At 41.4% G+C, this 24708-nt stretch overlaps 1 protein-coding gene across 1 annotated transcript in view; it reads right to left on the bottom strand.

Annotated features, from left to right (window-relative positions):
* Positions 1-24708, bottom strand: part of ST8SIA1 (ST8 alpha-N-acetyl-neuraminide alpha-2,8-sialyltransferase 1) — a 147050-nt gene that overhangs the window by 52911 nt on the left and 69431 nt on the right. The window contains exons 3-4 of the mRNA XM_087766133.1: positions 23354-23463; positions 17468-17560 (exon numbers count right to left, since the gene is read on the bottom strand). Of these exons, the coding sequence (XP_087622259.1) occupies positions 17468-17560; positions 23354-23463 (203 nt within the window). The remainder of the gene's footprint in view (positions 1-17467; positions 17561-23353; positions 23464-24708) is intronic.

Raw genomic sequence — 24708 nt, 5'->3', positions numbered from 1 at the left:
CTCAACCATTCTGTGAATCCTGATCAGGCTTAGCTGTTGTCATGGTTTAACCCCAGCCAGCAACTAAGCCCCACACAGCCGCTCGCTCACTCCCCCCCGGTGGGATGGGGGAGAGAATCAGAAGAGTAAACGTGAGAAAACTCATGGGTTGAGATAAAGACAGTTTAATAGGTAAAACAAAAGCCACGTGTGCAAGCAAAGCAGAAGAAGGAATTCATTCACTACTTCCCATGGGCAGGCAGGTGTTCAGCAGTCTCCAGGAGAGCAGGGCTCCATCACGTGTAGCCGTTACTTGGGAAGACAAACGCCATCATGCCGAATGTCCCCCCCCTTCCTTCTTCTTCCCCCAGCTTTATACACTGAGCATGACGTCATATGGTACGGAATAGCCCTTTGGTCAGTTGGGGTCCGCTGTCCCAGCTGCGTCCCCTCCCAACTTCTTGTGCACCCCCAGCCTGCTTGCTGGTGGGGTGGGGTGAGAAGCAGAAAACACCTTGACTCTGTGTAAGCACTGCTCAGCAACAACAAAAACATCCCTGTATTATCAACACTGTTTTCAGCACAAATCCAAAACATAGTCCCATACAAGCTACTATGGAAAAAATTAACTCTATCCCAGTCAAAACCAGCACAGCTGTAAAAAAGATTTCAACTCTATCCTGCCAAGATGGTGGCTGTTTTGATTGCATATTTGCGGTGTTGCAAAGACTTGGGCAAGTAACCTTAGCTATGAAAATCTGCATCCATTCAGTCTCTCCAGAGAGTAAGGAGAATATTACAAATTACATGCTTAGACTTGGGTATGTAAACATCTACCCACCGGCTTTAGCCAAGTCTCTGCCTGAAGTAGGGATGGAAAAGGTAATATTAGATCAGCATCTCTCTTAGTTGGACAGTAAATACAACCATGTGGTATAAGTCTACCTTACTGTATTACAGTACTACAGTACTTCATGACTAGATATTGCAAGATAGCAGAGAATGAAGCTGATAGCATTTGCCTAGAATCAGGAAGGAAATTTTGATTTAAGTTATAAATGAGCCACAATCTTTTAAGCTGCAGGATGAACTCTTGCCATAGAAACAGTGACAGACTCGGCTCTCTGTTCTACGCTGTGCTTCATAGCAGCGTTACTCACTAATTGCCAACCTGCTGTATGAAACAGGCATGGCACTGGAAAATTGAGCCAAGATTATTTCTGTGAACAGTACATATTCCCTACTGCTATTGATTTGAAACATTGCTCTGGACATAAACCCAGGCAGAAACACTGTCTCCTTTGTAAGTAAACCCTGCCAACGGTAGCAGAAGTAATAATTATCATACAAGAATCAACACCCTCACAGCATGTAATGAAATAAATGAATTAGAAATTCAAGAACACATGTATTTCACACATTGTTTGCTATCCTTCTAGATAGAGTAAAGCAAAAATGATAGAAAAGTCACAGTGAAACATTCTAGTCTGAAAAATGCATTTCCTTTTCCTTTTAAAGCACAAAGAATCCACACCCCTGTAGAAAAGCTAATTAGAAGGCTGGCACAGATGAAGTTAAAAAGTATTGTAAGATTTCATGTACAAGAAGTTCATAAAGTGGCTAAAATTTCTTATTCGAAGACACTTGAGAACTCTCTTGCATATTGTTTCAAAACTCACGTGACATGAACACTTAATTTTAGTGTGCAATTTGACTCAAAGAGTCAGAACCTCAAGGGTCTGATTTTAGCAGCCCGCCTGCTTCAGAGAGAAGTAAACAAGTTATTCAAATGCTTAAAGAGCATGCCAAAATCAGCAATGCCAAATCTTACAATTGTAGATTCACATACTCAAGGAAGAGTGTTACAGAGCTCTACTGGAGCTCTTTTATACTCGCACTTTACAGCTCTATCTTTTATTAGCTGTTAATAATACAGTTCAACATTACAAGCTGTCTACACGCTCTGATCTAGCTTTCTATTCTAATTGATCAAATTTAAACTCATGCAAGCCTGAGCTTATTTTATGATTATTCCCCAGGTAATCAAGCCCTGATTTTTTACTGTGATGTCATAGACTTTTCTTTGGAGCTCTCAGTGTAACTGGGTGTTTGCTATTTAAGTGCAATCTCAAACAAGGAAAAATTAATGCTGGGTACAGACCAGCCAGAGTGCAAGAAACCACGGTATCTATGGACTTTGGTGGAAGTTGCTCTGAAGCACTCAAGATAAGGCTTCCGTTAATGTAAATGGCAGGTTTTTGTTTTAGAAATGGCATCAAATTAAAAGGGCCACTCTTATTTCTTGTCTTATGCCCGAAGAGAAGCAGATTTTGTTCATAAGAACAGCATAGTGAAAGGTAAGAAACTGAATCCAGCCTATGCATTGGCCAAGTGGCTTTAGGAAAAACAAGAGCACTCGGGCAATGTGGAGGCTGTTGCTAGTCATGCCAAACCGTATGGCTTTGTTGAATTCCTCCGTTTCTCTGTACTGTTATTCTTTGTCCTTCATTTCCACCACAAGTTGTTTGGAGCTGTCCTGCTCCATCTTTTTGTCTTTTGTTCAGACAACTTCTAGCACTATGGGGCAGGGATCCCTGATTAATGCAAGTAAATGCACTGAAAACGTTCAGTCTTGCAGCGATGACAAAACTGAGAGGAGGTAGAGCTCAAATTGCCATACTATCCCTTGATATGTCTTATGTGCTGACGGAAGTCAGGCGAAGTCTTTGGGGTTTAGTTCAAGCACACGGGTACTTTCTCCAGCTCAGCTCACCACCGCATGGGGAAAGGTCAAGGTGGTAGATGCAGCACACGAGGAGAATCCCTGCCCAGTCAGATGGCTGATGCTACACGTTCAGAGCATTTCCCAACTTACACTGCAGACTTTGGTCCTAATGACCTTCTTGCTCTCCTCTAGGCCTATCTTTTCTACTGGTCCAAAATAAATGCAACTCCTCATTTGCTTTGAGCCCAAGCAGAGAAGCAGTAGATATGTTCTCCTTGTAAGGTATTTCTAGCTTAGTCAGAAAAGGAAACCGTAAGTTGATAAAACAGTCTTCCATGTTTACAAATAATCATGACAGCCTCTCACATCACATTCCAAAATGCACATATCTCTGCTGTGTGTTTTCTCCATTTACGTCTGGACAATCAAAACCACACCAGGAGCTCCATACATACCAAGACTTCTTTCACTACTAGACTCTCTCCCTTGTCACTACCATCCACCTTTTGAGGTCCCCTTACCCTCTTGCAAAGGACTTCCTGCTGCTAAGCTCTCTGCTGGAAGATGCAGATGAACTGATGCCACTGTAGGCCACACATTACACTTTCTTTGAGTCCCTCTGCACCGCAGAAGCCATCCCCCAAGGCCCATGAAAACCCTTAAAGGAACTCTCTGCAACCACGACTCACTGTCTCTTGCTGGCTACTCCAGGACCACCTTCAAAAACAGGCTTGTCTATCTTCTATGGTATGAATCTGTGAGTTCAATTTCAGGCTTCACCAAAATGTGTCCTCTGGACCAAATGAGGCTTGCATTACCAAAAACACTCATGAAGGAAAAGCCCCGGGCTGCCAGAAGAACAGAGGCAATACCCTGGCTTCCATGTGTTTTGGAAGCAGCTCTGCAATGTGGGCATGGCTTCATTGACTTCTGTGGGTCTGAGGTCAACACTTGCAAGGATTACTGTTGCTACACTGCCAGGGTATGGATGGAGCAGAGGAGAACTGAAAGAAGACCTATGCCTTTACCTCCCCAGCAGATAAACAAGGCAAGACCTATAGGGAGAGGTAGTGTCTTAGATCAGCTGATTCATCGTAAAAAACAGAAACAGTTCTCAGAATTGTTGGTGTTTAATTTGGTACTTTTTCTTGTTTTGTGTTTTGGGGAAGGGATTCTGTGTGCTTAAACGCTTTGCTATATTTTTATTGAATATTCTCTCTCCCTACAGACCTTATCTTTTGTATCCCTAAACTAATATAGCTACAAGAAAACTACTGTTGCTTTTCAGAAGATACTGGACATGCTCCTGGACCAACAAAGGAAGCAAAACTTTTTCCAAATGTGATGAATGAAGAGGATACCTGCTGTATCCCCTTGTTGTCCATATTGCTCCTCCTGGAAGGTCTCCAAAGAGTCTTCCAGGAACAGACCATGACTTGGTCATATATTAACTGAATCCTTCAGTTTTGAGTTTATGTTTCTTCACAAATTTAACTAACTCATAAGAGAAATACAAACATAGGGTCTTTGTGGTTAAAAAAAAAAAAAAACAACTCATCCATCTTTTTAGCCCTGCTATGTAATTTTGAAATGCTGGCTTCCATAAATATTCTGCCCATTTTGCATACACACAGTTACCCAATTGATCATTCTGCCAGCCTGCATACAAGTGAAACACAGACATATCTACAATAAAATCAGAACATTTCTTCCAATGATCTCTTAATGAACAGTAAAGAGTCTGTGGGTTGAGCTGCTTGACACTTTCTTCCCCCTCTCCCCCCTGCCTCAAAGTTTAAAAACACATTCCAGAGTTGTCAGAATTAAGCCATTTACAATTTTCAAGACTTCTTATGGAACATAAATCAATCAGTATCAGAAGCTCACAACTTTCTGAGACAGGCTTGAAAAATTGACTTTCATACCTTGCACACCTTGGCTTTCAAACTAGGTTTTAATCCCTGATGACACTTTTTCCTCAATGATGATGCCATTTAACAACTTTGCTACCTCCTGTGAAAGGCCTTCTGAACATCTAGATACTTCCTTCAGTGTTTAACCATTTCCACTCTCTTTCCGTGTACTAAACTATGTCAGAATAACTAATTCCTTCTGTCCTTCATTTTTTCCCCACTCTTTTAATACAGGTACTACTCTTCCTTGTTTACCGTTCACTGAGAACATGTGAAAAAATAGTCCCAAAGATCCTTCCTTAGTGGTCCTGATACTGCTCTGGCTATTTACTTACAAACTCCTGAAAAAAATGTCGCCAGATCTCTCTAACTACTGGTTTACCTAAAAATTCCGTAACCCATTTGTTCTCCATTTTCACTTCTGTTCTGAACCCTTTGTTAAGAGTAAATGTTTATCTTCGCTGTATTGACTTCTTCACTATTGTGCACTAGACTTGCTCTAGCCTACATCCTCCTCTTTCTTTCAGCATATTACAGTCTCTCAAATGCTAGTTTCCTCAATGATATCAGAGTATTGCCTTGCAGGTGTTGTATTGTTCCAACTTTAATAAACTTCTAGCAATTTCTCAGAATTTTACTGCAAAATTCTTGTTTGGAATTTCATGAATGACAATTTTAACTTTATCATGTGATGACCAGATTTGTTGCCCTTTGGTCATTCCACGGAGAAACTAATGAGAATAAATAACTATAAAAAATAAAAGATTCAATTTAACATGCAGGTACTATTAAAAGGTTGTTTCTTCCCCTCTACTGCTCATGCTCTGTTCCTTCTACCTCTCCATATCATTTTTTAACATTTCAAATAAATACATTTCCTTCAAAATCAGTTCTTGTACTTAGAGTAGCAAATCCAAGGAACAGAAAGGGCAAACAGTAAGAAAACAATAAAACACCGTGGGTCAACACCCAGCTCCTAATAGGGAGCATTAAAAAAGAAAGGGGATGAGGCTGTATTAAGTAGCATCAGCCCTCCAGAAAAGAACATGCAAGCAGCTGTATCTCACAGAAAACTGCAGAGATAAAGCAAGACAAAAAGTGTCTGAGTTAGTAAGATAAAATGTACAATTTTTTTATTACCACAATACATGAAAGGGAGGTAAATGGTTGTCCCTCCCTCCTCCTTTGTCAGTGGTGCCTCATTGAAAAAAATATCAGAACTTGGAGTCAGTCTCCAAGACAGCAGTGCCTGAACGGACAACGGATCCTGCTCTATTTCTAGCTCAAAGCAGCCACCAAGATCAATACCCCCACAGATGACTTTGATACATCTAATAGGAGGAGCACTACTGGAGAACAGATGTGTCTGTCTAGAGTTGAGTCGGTCCCCTTCTTCCCTCATATGCCTCTGTCAGCAATAGGCATGAAGCTATTGGGAAGGTGTATGTTCTTGAGCAGTTTGCTGCCCAATCCATACAGGTTTAGCGGCAAAAATCTTTCTTGCAGTTGTTCTTTGCCAGCAGACAAGCTGGTCAGAATGATGGACATCAGCATGGGAGAGATGATGATGGACATCAGCAGCCACCCCACTGTGCTTCAAAGGTGCTGATGCTTCCCCCAGCACATTACCTGTATTCACAGCCTCCTTTTTCATGATCTGCTCTGTGCAGAGGAATGGACAGAGAATAAACATGGTATCATAAAATCTAAAACTGGTCTTCTCTCCTGAAGGAGGAAACCTCTGAGGTCCTTAAGAGGAAGACACCTTTTCCCATTGCCTCCTCTTTCTAACCCTCTCTTCATTGCTTTACAGTCAACTTTTTACAGCAGTTCCTCTTCAAAGGACTGTTGTTCAGAAAGGTTTCCTGACTACACTCTCCTTTCCCTTAGAAGCAACGACGTACTTCCTCATGGTTTTAGAGACAGGGTAGAAGTACTCAGCACCAGGTCTTCTTAAAATCTCAGAGACAGGGTTAGCTGCTAGTATTCATCTGATGCAAAATGTCACCCAAACTGTGTCATGCAGAAAGCAACAGGCATCCTTTTATAGCTGACTTCAATTTTCCAGCAACAGTTTTTCTTCTCTGCTCTGAGAAACCACGAAATATTGGCAGGAACCAGCACCAGGAAAAGACCCTGGAGAGCAACCCGACCAAAAGCCCCGTGTCTGGCTACCTAACCAGAGCAGCCGACCTTCGCCGATAACCCTATGCCTTCTCACACTGTATTAACCAACCTTCCTACGCACAAAATGATCCAGTAGTTCAGTCACATCTGAAGCGAGTGTATCACTTACCCTCCAACAATCTTTATAGCTAAACATTTATCTAAACAAATATAAGGAAAACACTAATTTGACAGCTGTCAACTTCCCAAATTTCCTACAGAAGTAAACTAAAGGCAATAAAATGCAAATGCCAATTTTTACAACTGGATTTGTTCTGTTCAGAAAAATAGCAGTTTCACTATAAAATAAAATAAACCCGCCTCTACTTGGAGGTGTATTTTCACTGAAAATTATTCTATTTCTGTTATCGTACATAAAAGGCTGATAATGAAAAATGTTCTCTAATGCTTACAGTGACTCATATCTAGCAATTTAACAGCATCCTCTTGTAAGAAAGATACACCAGTTTTTTAACATTCTGACTCAAGCCAATTGTCCTTTTAATCAGCTCAGTTTTTGCTTATAAAAAACATTTCATGAGTCACAACCTCACACTCCTAGATTTTTAAACTGCACATCCAGCTTACGGGGAGTGTAATAGTTTGAAAAACAACCCATGTCAACAAATCTTTATATTTCCCAGGGATGTAACAGGATTTTCTTCAGGTGTGGACTGTTTAGGATTAATTTGTGCATTTCTGTAAGACTATCTTCATGACTAGTGAAGTGCACATTGGCCGCTTGCTAAGTCTACACGGTAAACATCAGTAAGATGATGGTGCTGAGATATCTACACATGCTGGTACTAACCCAGTTACGAGAAATAACCGATTTTGGGTCAAAAAGGTGTTGTGACTTCCACACTGGCTAGCATCTATGGTGCCAGCTTGCTAGAACAGAACTAGCATTGGTACCTAGAGCTGAAAACTCTCCAGTGAAAAACTACACCAAATGGCTTAGCTATGAAGCATCAGCTTCTGCCTTGCCTCTACTAGCAGCTTCTTAGTATTGATGCTTTCCAACAAATCAACTTGCCTACACGTCCTTCTCAAAGGACAGGCTATACTTCCAGCACTGAGGGTGGGCAGAGAAGGCTGTGCAGACCCCAGAGCAGACAGGGAAGAAGAGATTGTCTCATCCACACCCTCTGGGATTTTTTGGCTTGGAAAGCAAGTCCAGCCAAAGGCTATGTGAGTGTGAGAGCCAGCCCTCCCTGATGAGAACAAAATCCAAGTCAGGTTTTTGGTGGGTGTGAAGTACTGCAGTGCGAGCTACAGCGATTTACCCCAGGAGAGAATGTGTTCCCCTAAAGGACTATGCACTGGCGTTTATCTCTCCATTCATCCTTTCCTTCAGCATCTATTCTAAGCCCTACTGATTTAGTCTTCTCACTGAAATTCACATTGAAATAACGTCCTAAAATTTTTATTGAGAAAAACATTGCTTTCTAACAAGCAAATCTTTCCAGACATTACATGAATGGAAATATTGCCTATGCAAACCAAATTGTCCGCAGAAAAACATTTCAAATACTTTTGCATTCATTATAACAAATTCTGTCTGAAAATGATTGGCCAGATCTTGTCCTCCCCAGCTGAGAGTGCAAAAATAAAAACAGGGAGGAGGCTTCTAAGGCACAAGCTCTTGCTGACCCACCAGGCAACTGACTTCCCAACCTACCCTGCTGCCCAGATTGAAGACTGCTGAATAACCTACTGCACAGCCCGTCAGCCTCTGCCCAAGATCAGCAGCGCTGGGATCTCACAAGTCTGGACAAATCAGCAGAGATTAGCAGAGAAATAAAACCCACCAGTCTCCTCAGCTCGATTATCTCATTCACAGCAATGCCTTCCACTGTTTAATGAGAAAATAGATAGTAATTAACCTCTCTGCCTCTTTGACACTTATGCTTAACCTAAAGCTTTTGGCCTGTGCTAAGTCCATAAGGATAATTCTTACACTCCTGAGACCATCTCCTGAATTTGAAGGCTTTCTTTGAAGTTTAGGGGCCCACACAGCTGCAGATGCTGTTAATAGTGAGTGTTATTTTTTAGAGATGGGAACAAAAGAAAAGGTGGGAATGTCACAGTCTGACAGACTGCAGAGAAGTAGTAGTTTTTCTGTGTTCTCATTATTTGCAGTCTTTCAGATTGCAGGATGCCTTGTATCTTCATTTAAAAAAAGATATATTTGCTTTCCAAACAATATCTGAAAAAAATCCAAGAGATGGGATAATGGTAGAAAAATCCAGGTTAAAGCCAAAGACCGAAAAAAGATTAGTTACCTAAACATGGATTAGGCACTTAAAAATCTTTTGGGTTGTTACCCTGAACAAACTTGGGTCGCTCATACAAGACACTAAATTGCTTGATCCAACAAAACACATGTAAGTTATTCCACTAACTTTGAAGATATTACTCACATACTTAAACATGAGGCACTTGGGTATGCTATTCCACATGCTGGCAGTAGGATTTAGAAGCTCTCATATGAAGTCCTACTGCAGCAATGTAAGGATGAAAAAAATCACCTTAATTAAAAGCATTATTTGCTCAAGACATATATAGCTTTCCCATTTCACAAACCTAATAATGGAAAATCAGACAGCTGGCTGTCTTTCTGTTTAGTACTGCTGGCAGACTCTTCAACACAGTGGTCTTAAGAAGACAGCGGGGCCGGGGGGGGAACCAAAAGCAAGAGTCTTCCTGCAATGGCTTGCCAAGAAAATGAAAATGTGTGAGACAATGTGTTAATGAATATCAGCACATATGGGCAAGCACTGGTGATTTTGGTAAGGCAAAAATTTGCAATTAAAATGCCATTCACTATGATAGCTATGATTATCACCAAAATCCCAGTTTAAGGTAGCAGATATACAAAATGCGCACGTAAGATACTGCATCCTATTCCTTTCCAATTCTACAAAAAACACACATTAGAATTGAAATTTGAGGACTTTTCAATCAGAAATCCAAATGGATTATTTTAATCCTGATATCTTTTCTCTCTGCTTTATGATGATCACTAATAAAACATTTATTGTTGTTTAAGAGAAAGCATCAAACTATAATTTCATGACATTTCATTTATAATTTCCCATTTCATCCCATTATCAATTAGCCCTTTAAATTACTGTAACATGGAGAGTTTTATAGATTAATTGAACAGATGGTCAACCAAAGTATCAACTTACCTGCTTTTTGTCTCAGGGGAGATTTTACTTCATCAGCCCAACTTATTTAACCTGTACTTAAGCACAAGCTACGTGGATTTCACAGCACTCTCTGGGAAGTTCTTCCTAGCAACCGCTTTTGCCGATGAGGTATTGTCTCACCTCCACCACCTCCACCAGCTGGGAAACTGTTACAGCTCTCCTCAGTTTTTCCTTCTCCTTTCTTCTCTCCTACCAGATTAAATAACTTTTCTTCTCAGTTCTCATTCTCCTAACCCAAAATTTCAGCCCACTCATTCTCATCTCATCAACAGCAACCAACATTTCGCTTATGAAGCCACCTCAATATTTTGAGACAGCTCTCGATGCAACAATCCTTTCCTTGGGGCTTAGGCTTCATAGTTCTCTTTCTTCCTGCTCTTTGCTGCACCTTGCAGTTGACACTCCATGTTTGGGATCTGCAGCTTTTTTGAACACAGGGTGCCAAAACCAAGTACGTTACCCCAGCTGGGCCATAGTTGAGCTTAAATATATCTCTTCATGCATTACACTTATTTAGATAACCCAGCACGGCATTTGCTATTATCTGAATAGTAGGACATTGCCATTCATGCTTAGTCACTGACCTAACACCACATGCTTCTTTTCTGCAGAAACGCCACCTAGGCAGTAACTCCCCCAACTTTTCACATATTCCTCCCCACGTGGAAGACTCTACATTTGCTTTTTCTGGATAGCATTCTGTTTAGTTCAGAATGCTTCTCTAATTTTTCATTATACCTTTGAATTCTAACTCTAATGCTTGCGGCGTCACTTCACTCAGTATTGGCTGCACATCTGTAGCGGGCAGATAGACGCTTTTCAGTAGGACTGATCTACTGCTATGATTTCAAAAGCTGACTTTAGAATTGGAGCTGTACATATGGGGTTTAATTCAAATGAATTACACTATTGGGGAATGTTTGATTCGACTGCAAAAGACTGTTCCACATAAGTCTCTCTATGTAGGTTATGATTTCTAGATCACTGAAAACTATGACTTTGCAGCCAAACTCTGCAACTTTTAAAAGGAAAAAAATCATCTAAATCTCATCTGTAAAAAACAGAGGAAAATACAAAATAGATCAGCATTTTTTTTAAGTTTTCTATATACTTTTCTTACTTTAGACTATAATCCTGTCCACACTGGAAATTACATAGAGAGGGGATGGATAAGAGAGTAAAAGCCATCGATGGAAATGGGGTCAAAGCATGGCTCTAATAGCATCGAACTGTCCTAATCACAGCATGGCTTTGTTAAAACTCCACATTTTTCTGTTCATCAGCTAATAAATCACAAAAGCCAATCAGAAATTCTGGATGGGTTTTTTTTTCCTAGATCTGCCTTTGGCCTGGTGGTAACACTGGCAAGTCCTCTCCATCACCCCACTTTCACTTCCTTTTCTGTTCAAATGAGGACAAAAATAGGTGTTCCTCACAGAGAGAAACCAAGGCTTCAGTTGTTAATTAAAGTTTTTAAAGGAATTTTGTGTTAGAGGAGAGAAAAGATTGGTTACCAACAAATGGGGCTCCAAGCAACCTCCATATACAGAAGGGTTTCTTATGGTCTTGCCTCTAAAGAAGTATTTCCCAGAAATGTTATCCCCTTGCTGTTGGCATAGATGTTCACAGACTCTTGCAGAAGAACATAAAAGGGCAGTTTTGCAACGTGAATGAAAACAACGATTCTTATCGCTTTGGAGTACTTCTCAATGAAATAATCTTAGATGTATTCAGATACCAGGAATGAAAGAAGAACTTCTATGTGAAATATTTAAAATCTGGTGATTAAATTACTCTACAAGGAAAGATCTTCTCATCACCTGACTCCTAAAGAAAGGACAAGATGAGCAAGAAGGTTTTTCCTTGAATAACTTATTTTATGGGTGGGTTTTTTCTTTCTTTTTGTGGTCTTTTGCAATTACCAAATTAAAATGTAACTACCTAGGAACGAAATATATAGTTTTCACATGCAGACATAGTCAAGTGGAATTCTCATGTATCATTTTGATGAGTGTCAGCAACAGGCTTAATATTGTACATTTGTTTAATCAAGGATGAAGGAAGCTTTTATCAAATTAAATAATTGTCTCAGTTCCATCTTTTTATTCTTAATTGCTTAAGTCAATTGGATTCAAAGATGTCTTCAGGACTGAATCCAGGAAAGATTATTAGTTGTCTCTAAGATGCAGGGAGAACTGGAAAGCAAATTTAATCCTACTGAAATTTCGTGGGAATCTAATAAACAACAGCGATATTTAACTGACATTTCAAAGCTCAGAGGCAGAATCATTGCGTTTGTTAGCCTTTAGTCTCATTCCTTCATCTTGCTTTAGAGCAGGAAACTGGATGCAGCAAAAACTTGTCAAACATAGCAGAGATCAAAAAAATGAACTAATTTACTGAAAAAAAATGTTCACGTTCAGTGATGGAAGTTCATACTGAGCTGCAAAGTGTAATGGCTGATCCTAAATCTGGTTATCCAAGTTTCAGTCAGACTACTGGATATTGGAGACTATATAGACTCAGCTATCCATTGGCAATGTTACATAACTGTTGGGAGACTCCACTACAAAGACTTACACAAAAATATCCACATTTCAAAGAATGAAGATTGATACCACCTCAACTAACCCTTCACTTATTTCCGTATTCAAAGCAACAAGGCATGCTCTAGTAGAAACACCGTAGCAGCAGAAACACGGATCACCTACACCCTCAGCCTGTCTCTGACAGTGCAGGTGTTTCACAGAAATTTTCATAATGAATCTAATTACAGTAACCTCCAAAGCCCTAAACACATAGAGGAATGACCCGGTCCTCATTCAAGTGGATTTACACGATGAGGGGAGAGGATATCAAACAGGGGTGGCAGAGCTGTGCCTCAGAGCCCGGCTACGCAGCCTCTGTGGACACCAAGCTCCTGCTCTCGGGGACCTCCATGGCACTGAAGCAGCCGCAGAGATGGAGGCGGGGAAGGGCACCTTGGCTCTTCCCTTCAGCAGGAGGGCTCTCCTCTCCTGCCAGACCAGCAGCATCAGTCCACACTCTGCCCCTGCCATGGACCGATGTGCTTTCCACCATGGAGGGCTCAGGTAGCGGAAGAGTCTGAGCTCTCCCTTCAGAGGTGAGGAGGCACAGAGAGGTTTCCCCTAGGGAAAGGAGCAGATCTGACTACTCATCATACAGTGGGGGTTGTGAGGGCAGCAAACCTGAGTCCCCCTTCGCCATCTGCTCCTCAAGCTGCGAGCAGCAGCGGCAGCCCTCAGAGCAGCTGCACGGCTGCCTGCTCTCCCCGAGGTGCAACAGGTCTTCCTTCCAGCACCACCAGTCCTGAGAAAATACAGCACCCTGAAAGGAGAAGGGGGACAAGCTTCACACAATTCAACCGATTATTGCATTACATCTCAAAGAGTGTTGGGAGGTGTGCGTTACATACCTCAGGGGCCTCTGTCAGTTATACCGATGTTGAATTATGGCGAATAAAGAATTCTATCGTAGTCATCATGCCATTTTGTAATGAGATTATTTCTACACAGATCAGAAACACTCACAGAGCTCGTGGATAAAATACCAGCAAACATCAGTCGATCTCAAACTCACTGAATGCTGGGAAACCATCTATTTGGGCTATTATATCCACATTAATGATGATATATGTGTGCATGGGTTAGACAGAGTAAGCAGACATGGTGACTAGAAAGGAAGATTGCTGCAAACAGCATTTGTCTGAAGATCTAATTAAAAGTTTAGACAAAAGGTAAGAGTATGACATTTGCAAGAGTTGTTGAAGATGGTAAGAAATTGCTAGAATTTGCTTTTCTTAAACAGCCCAGAGCCAGCGACTTCAGAAACACATAATATCCACATCCCAAATGGTAACGCTACATTTCTTAGTCAAAAATCTTATGCCATCAGTTGAAAATCATCACTACCTATTTAAGCATTTTTATGTTCATGTGCGATCCACTGACTAGTCCCTCTCCACAGCTGTGGAGAAGTGTTCAGAATATAGAAACAATCACTGTAAATCACATAACCTTGTTGATTTTTCCCAGAGTCTAAGAATGGCTGTAGGCACATCACAGGTCTCACTACTGCACTGCCTCTTTCCTAGCAGGGACTTAGAGCAGCTACTCATGGAAAGAAAATAAAAACCAGAACAAATATAGAATAATCTTCTGCCTACAAAGTGGTTCCTTACAGATAAGGCCAAGCTGACTAGAGTGGTAGGGGAATGAACTGGAAACATCAAAGATACCAACCTTTTTGCAGTCCCTCAACAGTATTGGGGGGCAGAGGGTGGGAAATCTCGCAGTGGCCCCAGGAGTAGCTTTATGAAACATTTCAATCCCAACTGCAACCTCAAACCAGGGTTTGACAGAGAGGTAAGGTTTGAATACAAAGTCGAAAAAGAAGTTTTACACAGGCTCGAAGGACTGCGAGTTCCAATATTAACTGAAGGGAGATGCCCGTGAAATATTTTAGAGAAAAAAAGAATCTGGGGCAGTCATCACAAGTCCTCTTAGTCAGCTGGGGAAATTTCTATTATAGTACCTCCATTGTCAGTACTCCTGTATTATATGATGCAAAGTTAGGGTAGGAAATTCCTCATTGGTTTTCAAACCCAAATGAGAACTGAGCACAATATTGTACAAGTGAAAACTGTACTGCCTGCACAGTCATATTTCCTGCTGAAAATGGAGTAGGAACTTGATCTCTGATTCTTTCATTATTATTTGCACACTTGAAGTTTTGCAGAAGGCAATGTTTAGAAGGTATCTCTAAAGTCAATACACTCCCAGATTAAAATCTTGACTCTCCCATCCTAAGGCTCTAAGTCTAGAGGGACATGGCGGTAGCTCAGATATCACTCTGTAATAATTACTGCCAACAATTTAGTTTTCTGAAGGCAATCATTTTGGTTTTAAAACTACAGAGAAAATTGCCTCCACACCCCTGGTATGAAACTTTGCCCTATCCAATATGCCTCATCATAAATTATCTGGTAAGGATAAATCTTTTAGAAGCCATGAATGGTGTTGCAGGACCAATTCACTAAATCTGCCATAACACACTTGAGAGATAATTGAGATGTCAAGCCTCATCAACATCAACCTACTTAAAGTAAGGACAAGAGAAGAGGGGAACAATGATAATGAATAATACCATTATGTGAAGCTAGTTAACTTCTAGCTTAGAAACAGATACATATCAGTCACCAATCTGAATGTCCTTGAATTTCATGAAAGTCTGGACTTATATGCAGTCTTAATTCCCTAAAAAGCTTCTTGCCCTAGAAATGGATTATTTGTTGACAGAGTAGTAGTCTTTTTTTTCTATTTTAACTTCCAAGCTTTCACCTTTTTTTCCAACTCTAACTTAACACACAGGAGGTAAAATAATGACTTTGGATAGCATACGGGAAACATCAGTAAAATATTTAAAAAAAACCAAAATCTCTTCCTGACCAGGCAAAGGAAGCAAAGTGTCAGATCCCTCAAGAGCTCCAAGCCTCAGAGAAGGTTTCTGCCAATTTTCAGTACTATGAATTTGTTCTCTGTCTCATTCTCAGTTACTGGTTGTGTATCTCCTTACCTAACCAATACACATGCATATACATCCCACATTACTTTCTCGTCAAAGGTCTTGCATCGCAGTTATCATCCACTCATTTTGAAAACTGACGTTGAACACAATCCCATTTCCTGTTCCCCATCTATTCCTTCCTCCCTTTCTCTTCTCCCATTTCCCTCCCTCTCCACTCCTCCTTGTGATATCCCCCTCTCACAAAGTAGCGTCTCACTCTCTCCGTCTGCTTCTTCAACCATCTGCTCACTTCTTCCCTTCCTTCTTGCTGGATAACTCCACAGTCTCTCCGGTGTAGCTCTATAGCCTCCCTGTAGCATCACTAAAACGCTTTTTCCTTTTCCTTTCCGTTCAAAACTACCAAGTACAGCGAGCTTTCCACACTAGGCCTTGATGGGGGGGGGAGGGTACAAAATAAATATCCATGAGTTTAATAATCCTCCCCCTTGACAACTGTAAAATCTTTTGTAAGCTTCATGTTTCACACCGCTCCGCTTCATTTTATCCCAAATGCCATGGCCAAACTAATCTTCTTTCCTTGATGGGATGTTCTGGCCATTTCATCCCACTTCTTAAATCAACCTCATTAGCCATCTACATCCCACAGAGTTTTCAGATTCCCCATCTTCAGGTCCACTGCCCTGAGCTGCTCCCTCTTCTCGCCTGGCACCTGGTGCCATCCTCTGCCAGTTCTGCTTGGTTTGCTTTCATCTCATCCCACAAGCACTTCTGTGCCTTCTCCTATTCAGACACTCTCTGCCTCGAATCAGCTCTTGAAGCTGATTACTACTCCATTTCTCTCTTGCTCACCCTCTCTTTTCTATTCTGTGAAAGACTGTCATCTTTTCCACGCACAAAACTAGAGAACCCTTCAATTCCTGATAGAGAGGAAAAATATTACATTTAAATACCATCAAACATCCATTTCCAAGTCTGTGCCTTTCTTCTTCCTGAAACACCTGGCTTTCTATTATTCATTTTATTTCCCTGCTTTGCTTCCTTTCACAATCCTTCACCTCCCAGTACCCACATTATACATTTCTTTATGCCTACTCATTTCCTGTTCATTCCCTTGCTTTATGCCTTTTCTCTGTGTTTTTCAGTGAACATGGCAGGTTACGACCAAATCTTGTTCTGCCTGAGAACAGCCCACCTCATTCCGGGTGATAAACAAATAACACATAGCAATTAAAATTCAGGAAGGCAAAATCAGAGACACGGCGATGACTTTCTTTTTTCCCCCCCTCCCTCCTCCCCTCTCTCATCAGCTACTGACATTTGGAAAATTTCAACCAGCTCTAATAAATAACAAAAATTTGTCCCAGTTTCCTAAGAAAGTGAGGCTTGCATGATCACAACCTGCCAATTAGTTCCATCCTAACCACTTTTGCACCTGCAAGTCAGTATCAAACAAATAATAAGACGACAGTAAGAACCCAGGGGTTATCAGTGGTGAAGCAAAGAGAAACCCAAATTAGCATCTTCATTAATGGTGGGATGCAGCAGCCAGCTGGCCTGGCCAGCAGAGTAGTTTGGGCCACCCAGTACGTACCTGCCTTGGGAGCAGCCACAGCACCTCTGGCACGTGCCCAGCGCATGGTAAACGGAGGGAGCTGGAAGCACTGAGGGGGTTATGGTAGAAGAAAAAACGCTGTAAAAGCCAGCCACCCTTAGTTTCCCTGCCTACAGTGAAAGGCTCAGGGGTCTAGTCTTGAATTATTTCACCTAACACCAAACCATTGCCTATTTCATCTTTTCCAGATCCTTTTCCAAGATCAGAAGATTGTTAAGAACATAGCTCTGATGCCCTAGTATCTGTAACACAGACGAAGCATTTTTCTTCTTGTTTCCCCCAACCAGAGAAGGAACAATATGCTCTCTACCTTTTCTGAATTATACTGGGATTTGCAGTCACCAGCTGGGTTTTCAATCCAACGTCCTTGCTGTATTCACTGGATAGAGGAGGAAGGTTGCACCTGTGCACAGAAAGACAGTCAAGATTTTAAATGACATTCAGGATTGACTGGCTTCAACCTCAGCCTTTTTCAGTCTGCAAGTTTGCAGGTGTTAGTGTTTTTAAAAAAAAAAAAAGCAAGCTGTCAGAAAATGTAAAAGTGCTGTATAAATACTAGACCAAGCTACAAATGTTCCCTACTATAACGTACCACACCTATAAGCACAATAGGACATTTTTGTACCAGATTGTAGGGAAATTTAGAAATAAAACCTTTTGCAGAGATGATCTTATGTAACTACTAAGCAAAAGCAAAGACACAGACTTGGCATTTCTGACAGGCTGAAAGGCTATAATCTATAGCAATGACTTTTTTTTACAAACTCTTTTAAAAGTTCTGTTTTTCACTCTGTTCTATCTATCTTGTTTACCAGTATCAGGCTCCAGACTGTTACCACTCTGTGGTATTACAAGCATTACACATCTTGCAAACAACAGGCGACTGGCATTTTTAATATTACACTGTGGGGTATCTTCAGCGTACAGAATTTACCAAGAAAACACAGAGAAAAAATTTAAGTGGCTATTTAAATATGTGCATCTCAGTTCTGCTCACAGTCTTGTTCTGGTAGGCAAGGTGATAACGTAATAAAGAGGAAGTGACTGAGAAAATTTACTTTGGAAAGCAGAGAGCCAAGACTCCAAAAAACAGAAGTAGACAGAAACTTCCAGACAATGAACAGTCCTAAATGCTCCGTAGTAAAGATCCAGGAGAAGGAGGAAGGTGGAGTAGATAAAGGTGAAAATACGTTCCAACAGTATCCAAGCCCATGCACTGCTCCAGAAATTACAATCAGGAGAAATCTACTCAATACATAAAAATTACACCAAAAATGGGTATCAAAACAATATTTTTCATTTCAAATTTGTCCAACTTTTTAAATCAAAGATATGAAGAATATTTTTAATGCTTAAAGGGCAAAAATGAAACCAAGATTCTCAGAGAAAAGTAGAATTTGGCATTTTTTCCGAAAAAGACTTTCAGGTTTCTGTGCTGTTGGGTTTGGGGGTTTTGTTGAGTTTTTTGTTTGTTTGTTTGTAAAGTTTTGTGCTCCACCATAACCAAATTTGCCCTCCAGTTTTTACATTCCAGCATCGAATCAAGACATCCCCGTTTGCATGTGCTGGTTTCATTGTTTTTCTGCAGCACGCTGGAAAAGCGCAGCACAGAGACGGCGCGCACGAGGTAAGGAAAGGCGAGGGGCACGCTCGGGCGCCAGCTCCTGCCTCTTCCTGCTCCCCGCCAGAGAAGGTGCTGAGCAAACGCTAACCCTAAAGAAGAGGGTCAAGTAGCCCGTGGTTGCTTTCGGTGCTACAGACAACCACCCCCACGGAGGACGAGGCCCCAGCACTGGAAGAGGGCAGGCAGTGGCACAGAGAGTTGCTGTTTCATGTTCATGACTTCTCCTCCTGGTACCAGGGAGACACGGGTTCCTTTGCTGCAGGTCTTATGCCTGTGAAGATCTACGTCATTTTTCTCACCATCTTCTCCATTAAGCTCTCTGTACCACTCCATTTCTGCATGCATCCTCCAGACCACCAGCGTCAGCCGTGAAACCCTTGAGTCCAACAACAATGAGGTGCTTATCCAATTTTTTTTAATCTTAATAATTCAGAGGCCCATTTCCTACACTAGTGAGAGGCAGAAGCTGGGGAAGCGAGCTACAGTTCAGTTTTTACGGCAGTTTCCAGGGGCCACTGCAGAAACTGTTGGGGTCTTGTACTACAGGTCACCATACTCTTCTGCCACGCTGGGAAAATCAGTCTCATCACAAGGAAAGCCCTTGTTTCCACAGCAGTCACTGCCACCGTGAGCGTTTTCACTGACCTCTGCAGCGTTCAGAGAAGGGATGCAGGTGCTTGTGACCGCAGAGTGCAGCAAACGGGGCTGCACAAGTTCTGGGCCACACCTCCACCTGTTATGGTTTTGTGCAATGTCACTGCCTGGAGAGGGCACTAGTGTGTACACGCTATACCCTCTGTGATGTTTGTTAATGCAAAACATTCCACACTCCCTAAGAAAAAACACGGTAGTGCTAATTTGCATGTATTTGCATACAAATACCAGCTCTCAAAACCATACTCCTAAATTCATATCATCAGGAAATGCCAAGGAGAAGGACAGAAAGATGAAGTCAACCATGTTCACCAAGAAAAATAAAATTCCCAGGAACGTTTTCTCCTTTTCATGACTACATGTGTTAAAATGTGCACAATGTATTGAGATCTCAGTTAGGAAGCAGCTTCTAGTTTGGTCTGCCACAATTTAAGAGAAGCTAGACAACTTAAAAAGAAGCCAGAAAAGAGGAATCAAAATAAGAGGTTTCAGAAAATGCAATCATTGAGAAGAAAAAAAAAAAAAAAAAAAAATTTGCCTCAGAGGAGAGATGGCATATATGACCTTTGGCAGATCACAGTTTAATGCTCTCTGATTTGAATACACAGAAACTCATAGGGCAATCTTTTAAGAAGCCATTTTTGGCTGGAGTTTATTTAAAAGCACTATGAAGGACCAAGATCTCTCCCTAGTTTTTATCATCTTAACATCTCAATAATGAAATTTCTTTCACAAGCCAGTCCCAGATGCATTATTTAAACACAACTAATTCCATTCATCATTAAGTCTCATTCGCAGCTTGCTCTGCATGAAATATTAAGAAATGGCCCAAGTAGCCAAAGGAAACTCAGTAAGAGATCAGTTGGTTGACAGAAACTTCTTGGGTCTTTCAGATTATTTTCTTGAACAGGTCAGCAGAGGGCCGAGTGTTGTGCAGGTGAAGAACACACCAAGAAACCAAAGATGCATCCTAAGAAAGGTCTTTTTAATTATCTTACTCTTGGTCCTGGTACTGAGGAGCAAGTAGGTGAATGTGCAGGAAAGAAGGAAGTACCAGGACAGAGTCTCAGGCCAGTGTTTTTGACATGAGTCTAACTGGAAGAGTGGAACATATTGGTCTTCTATACAGAATATACATATTCTTCTACATAGAAGACCAATATGACTTTAGACCCAGCCTTTAGCTGGGAAAAAAAATCATCAATAGGCACAGCAGTTTGTGTGTGCCTTTTTGACATCTGAGACCTTTCAACTCAATAGGGAGAAACAGCTACAAGGGTAAAATGAGAGGGATCCTTCCACCCTCTCCAGGCAGAAATGGCTCTTCTGGGCTTGGCCCAGACAGAAGTCCATGGCCTGTAGGTGCAGAGAATCCAGGCAGCTTGGCTGGTGCATGTGCCTTTGATAGATGCTATGTGACTATCTAGCTATTTTAGAATGTTATATATGCACATATACTAAACACTAGGGACTAACATTAATTTAATATGTAATTGCAAACATTCATCTTTATTCCTTTGTGGCACCTTGGCCAACGTTAAGACAATAACTGCATAAGGCTGCTGAAAGCCATGTTTCTCCGGACTTGTCTACAAATCCCAAAGAGACAACATATTGGTATGGCTAGATGGCATGGGACAGCGTGATTAAAAGATAACAGCTTGGCCTCCCCAAACCAGGGCAACCACTAGTCAACTTGAAATAGTGAGAAGCTGTTTCTAGTTTTGGAATAAATTCACCAGCAAACAGCTTGGAGAACTCCCCACAACCCCCTGCTATTTTACAGAGAGAAACCCTCTCTCTGGGAGACGTACAAACCACAGCAGAGCCATGAAAAGTGGCTGGGGGAAAGGGAGAATTGTGAGATGTAGAAATATTTCTTCAAAATCTAATGCCAAGAAAATGTGTCTCTTCTGTTAAAATGCAGACAAACACATTGCTTAGGGTTTAGTACCCAACATTTCCCTCTTAAAATAAGCGTTAGCAGGGAGAGGGCAAATCAAATTTTTTTCTTAGCAATAAGGATTACAAACTTGAAAACCAGCCAGGTATCAGAAGAAGAGCCTATTATAACCACGCTGCCTAAACACGTAGACCATATGCCATGCACCTTTTTCATTGCAGATGTAGTGTGCTATGCCTTAGGGGCTGAAAACTGCTGCTCTTTTAATCTCTATGTTGGTACAACTGTGTTTGTAGATGCTCAGCAACGAGACAAGTTTAAACTCATTAATTAACCTTAGTGATTACAATATATCAGATAAGACGGCTGCAGTCATATGACAGAGGTTACGGAAATACACTTAAGTGAAATCAAAACCCACGTGAATGGAAGAAAAGAACAAGGACAAAACCTGGCATGACATTTCACACTGCAGAAATACTTCACAGATATTACACAAGTTTCTTTAAAAAAAAAAAAAAAAAAGAAAGATGTTATGCAAGCCACTATTGTGCTTTTTCTCTCTCAGCTCTCAGATTATAGAAATCAGATTTACAAAAGATCAACTAACTCCTGTCTTCCACCCGCTATAAAAATATTTTCTCCCAGTGGTGTATTAGCTTCTAACCCAAAAGAACTGAAACATTTTCCATAAATATGGCTGCACATCACTAATACAATACAGCCTGCAGGCAGCTACTGGGATTTTTGCAGGATTTTCCCTATCACTTATTTCCAATTCAAAATAAGTTCTGTACAGATAACGGTTGCTTTACCCTCCCTGGAGAGGAAAGGATTTTTCTGATCAAGCTACAACAATTGCTGTTTTTTTTAAAAAAAGTTCCTATTGTTTTTGTAACTGATTGCTCCTACAGCATTTCTATTTCTCATTGCATCTAGATAATATTACCATGGTATATACCCTGCAGTTTCTTATATTTAGTCTGTGGAACACCTAAGGAGTTTTGCAGTAATGGCAATCAGCACACTGCCTCCCTCCCCCATGCCTTACATCTTCTCTTCTGTGAATGCACTAAGTATACATTTCCTTTTGCCTTTAGTTTGCTTTAACATTGAAGGCATTTTTGGTCTTTGAGAAGCAAAACCAGAAATTACAGTAATACTGTTTGGTTTGCAGCAAATTTGTATGGCTTTATAATAAGCCATCAGGATCTAATAAGGAGACTTGCTAAGGTGGGTGTTCATTATGCATCCATCTCAAAACCCAAAGAAACTCCATTTCTCATCTCTTTGGGAGCATTCCTCCAGTTTTTCTTGTTCATGTTTAACAGGGAGGAACTAATTTGTGTCTTTCTTCCTTAAAGAATGCAGACCTAGAAAGTGCCAAATTCAATCATGAAAGCAGTAGCTGGTTCAACACCCCTCCTGAGAGGTTCTTATAACTTCAGGAAGGCTGGAGGGAAAGGAAATGAGAGGAATCCCAAAAAACCTGCATCAAGGAAAGAGGTTTGGCCTTTCCTCAGAAAGTCAGCCAGAAATCAATCTTGAGGGAAGAAAACCACAGGAACAATTTAGCTTGTTCCAACTTACTTCTTGAGCCTTGCCCCATAAATCAGTACTTACTCATCTTGAGTTCAAGGGGTTGCATATGGTGGCATTTAGAGTCGCAGAGGACAGAGCACGCTGCAGGATGAGACCCTGCCTAACATTGCATAATTAAAGAGAAAAGCAGCTCTTCAGTACCTCTCTGCGACACTGCACAATCTGTCACTACCTTAACCCCTCCATCTGCAGATTGCCCCCGCACTACACACACATTTGCACAAGCCAGTCAAAACTCTGTTTTTTGCCTCTCCTCACACTTTTACCCAAATTGCTGGTGTAAAGCATCCTGCAAAGGGGTGGGGGGAAACAAGGCAAATTATAATTGATTAATCACAACTGAATAGCTTCGAAAAGTCCGAGACTTAGCAGGGCGAAGGGGAGACAATGTGTCATTGAGGTTTCTGTCTTACCGCATGACAAAATCTGCTTGATCTATTTGTTTGCCGCAGCCGCTCTTTTTCAGGATCCCACCGTTTCCCACCACGGAGCATTTCTTCAGTGGCAACTGGAAGGGAGTAGCCTAGCAACACAAAACAAGGACCGGTTTTACAGAGGAGAACACACACGTCTTTGTAGCAGCCACTCCTGGAGAACCCAGGGAGCTGGCAGGGCTCAAAGTGATGAAAGAAAAGGGAGAATTAGGAGCTGGGGGGGCGGAGGAAGTACAGAAATTAGCTAGTAAGTAGACATAGGACAGTTCTTATCCCCATTCCCCAAACCAGGACGCAACAAATGTGATACAGAAGATAACATCTCTGCAAAACCAAAACTGCCCGAAGTCCTGATGCAGGTACTGACCAAGCCAGGCAGTCCAGTCAGAATGAGCCTTCTAGCCAAAGCTGCAAGGACACAGGGGAAATAATACAACCAGGAAAAAAAAAGAAAAAAAAAAATCCATGAAAGTGACCTTCCTGAGCTGATATACAAAAGATTGCTCTGGGGAAGGAAGGAAGGAAGGAACGGGGAACGAGGTGATGACAGAAGGGCACTGGGAATCAGGAGTCACCCTGGCTCCTTCCATGGCTGTGTCGCTGGGACAGGTCACTCCAAAGCCTTAGGCAAAGATATTTAGAGTTTGACAGCAGCTCCTTAAACACTCAGCTGCCCAGACACAGCATAAATTAAAATTAGAAAGGGACCGTTTTAACTAAGCAGCTCTTGTAGCCGCTTAGCAGGGCATGAAAGTGCAAGGTCAAATTGTCATGCTATCCTATGCACCAAACACAGTAATAAATTAGACCTGTATCATCTTCTTCATTCCAGAGGATGTCAAAACTATGGGTGGGACATCTTCCTGTCAGCCCCAAGTCATTCACCTTTAGTGAGGTCAGGACGGTCATTTAAACTGCACACAGTGCATCAGTGCAGCCCAGCATATTAAAAAAAAAAGGCGGTAAAAAGACATGTAAATTTAAAGCAGTGCGACTGAGTTGCAGAATGGAATTTGTCTACAATACAAGAGTTAATATTCTCTTCATGTAAAAAAATGTGCAGGGATTTTTTATTTATCAAACCTGTCAAAACCTGCCTTTGCAGCAGAGACAGAAGCTCCTGCCCAGGCCTCTGAGACTGCAGATGCCACGGTGACAGGATGCAGCATCGCAAAGCAACTGTCCTCTCCGGGAGGACGAGGTGGAACGGCGGCAGCACTTGTCCTCACTTACATGTATAGAGCAACGTCTAACATTGCATCATATATTCACCAGGCATTGCAACAGTGCACATGGTCCAGAAAACATACCCAGCGTTACAGCACAGACTCTGT

The sequence above is a fragment of the Nipponia nippon genome, unplaced genomic scaffold (genome assembly GCF_047370975.1).
Source record: "Nipponia nippon isolate SJK-2023a ecotype South Korea unplaced genomic scaffold, ASM4737097v1 scaffold_3, whole genome shotgun sequence".
NCBI lineage: Eukaryota > Metazoa > Chordata > Aves > Pelecaniformes > Threskiornithidae > Nipponia > Nipponia nippon.
The sequence above is the reverse complement of the archived record's forward strand: the minus strand, read 5'-3'. Positions and strand labels throughout refer to the sequence as shown.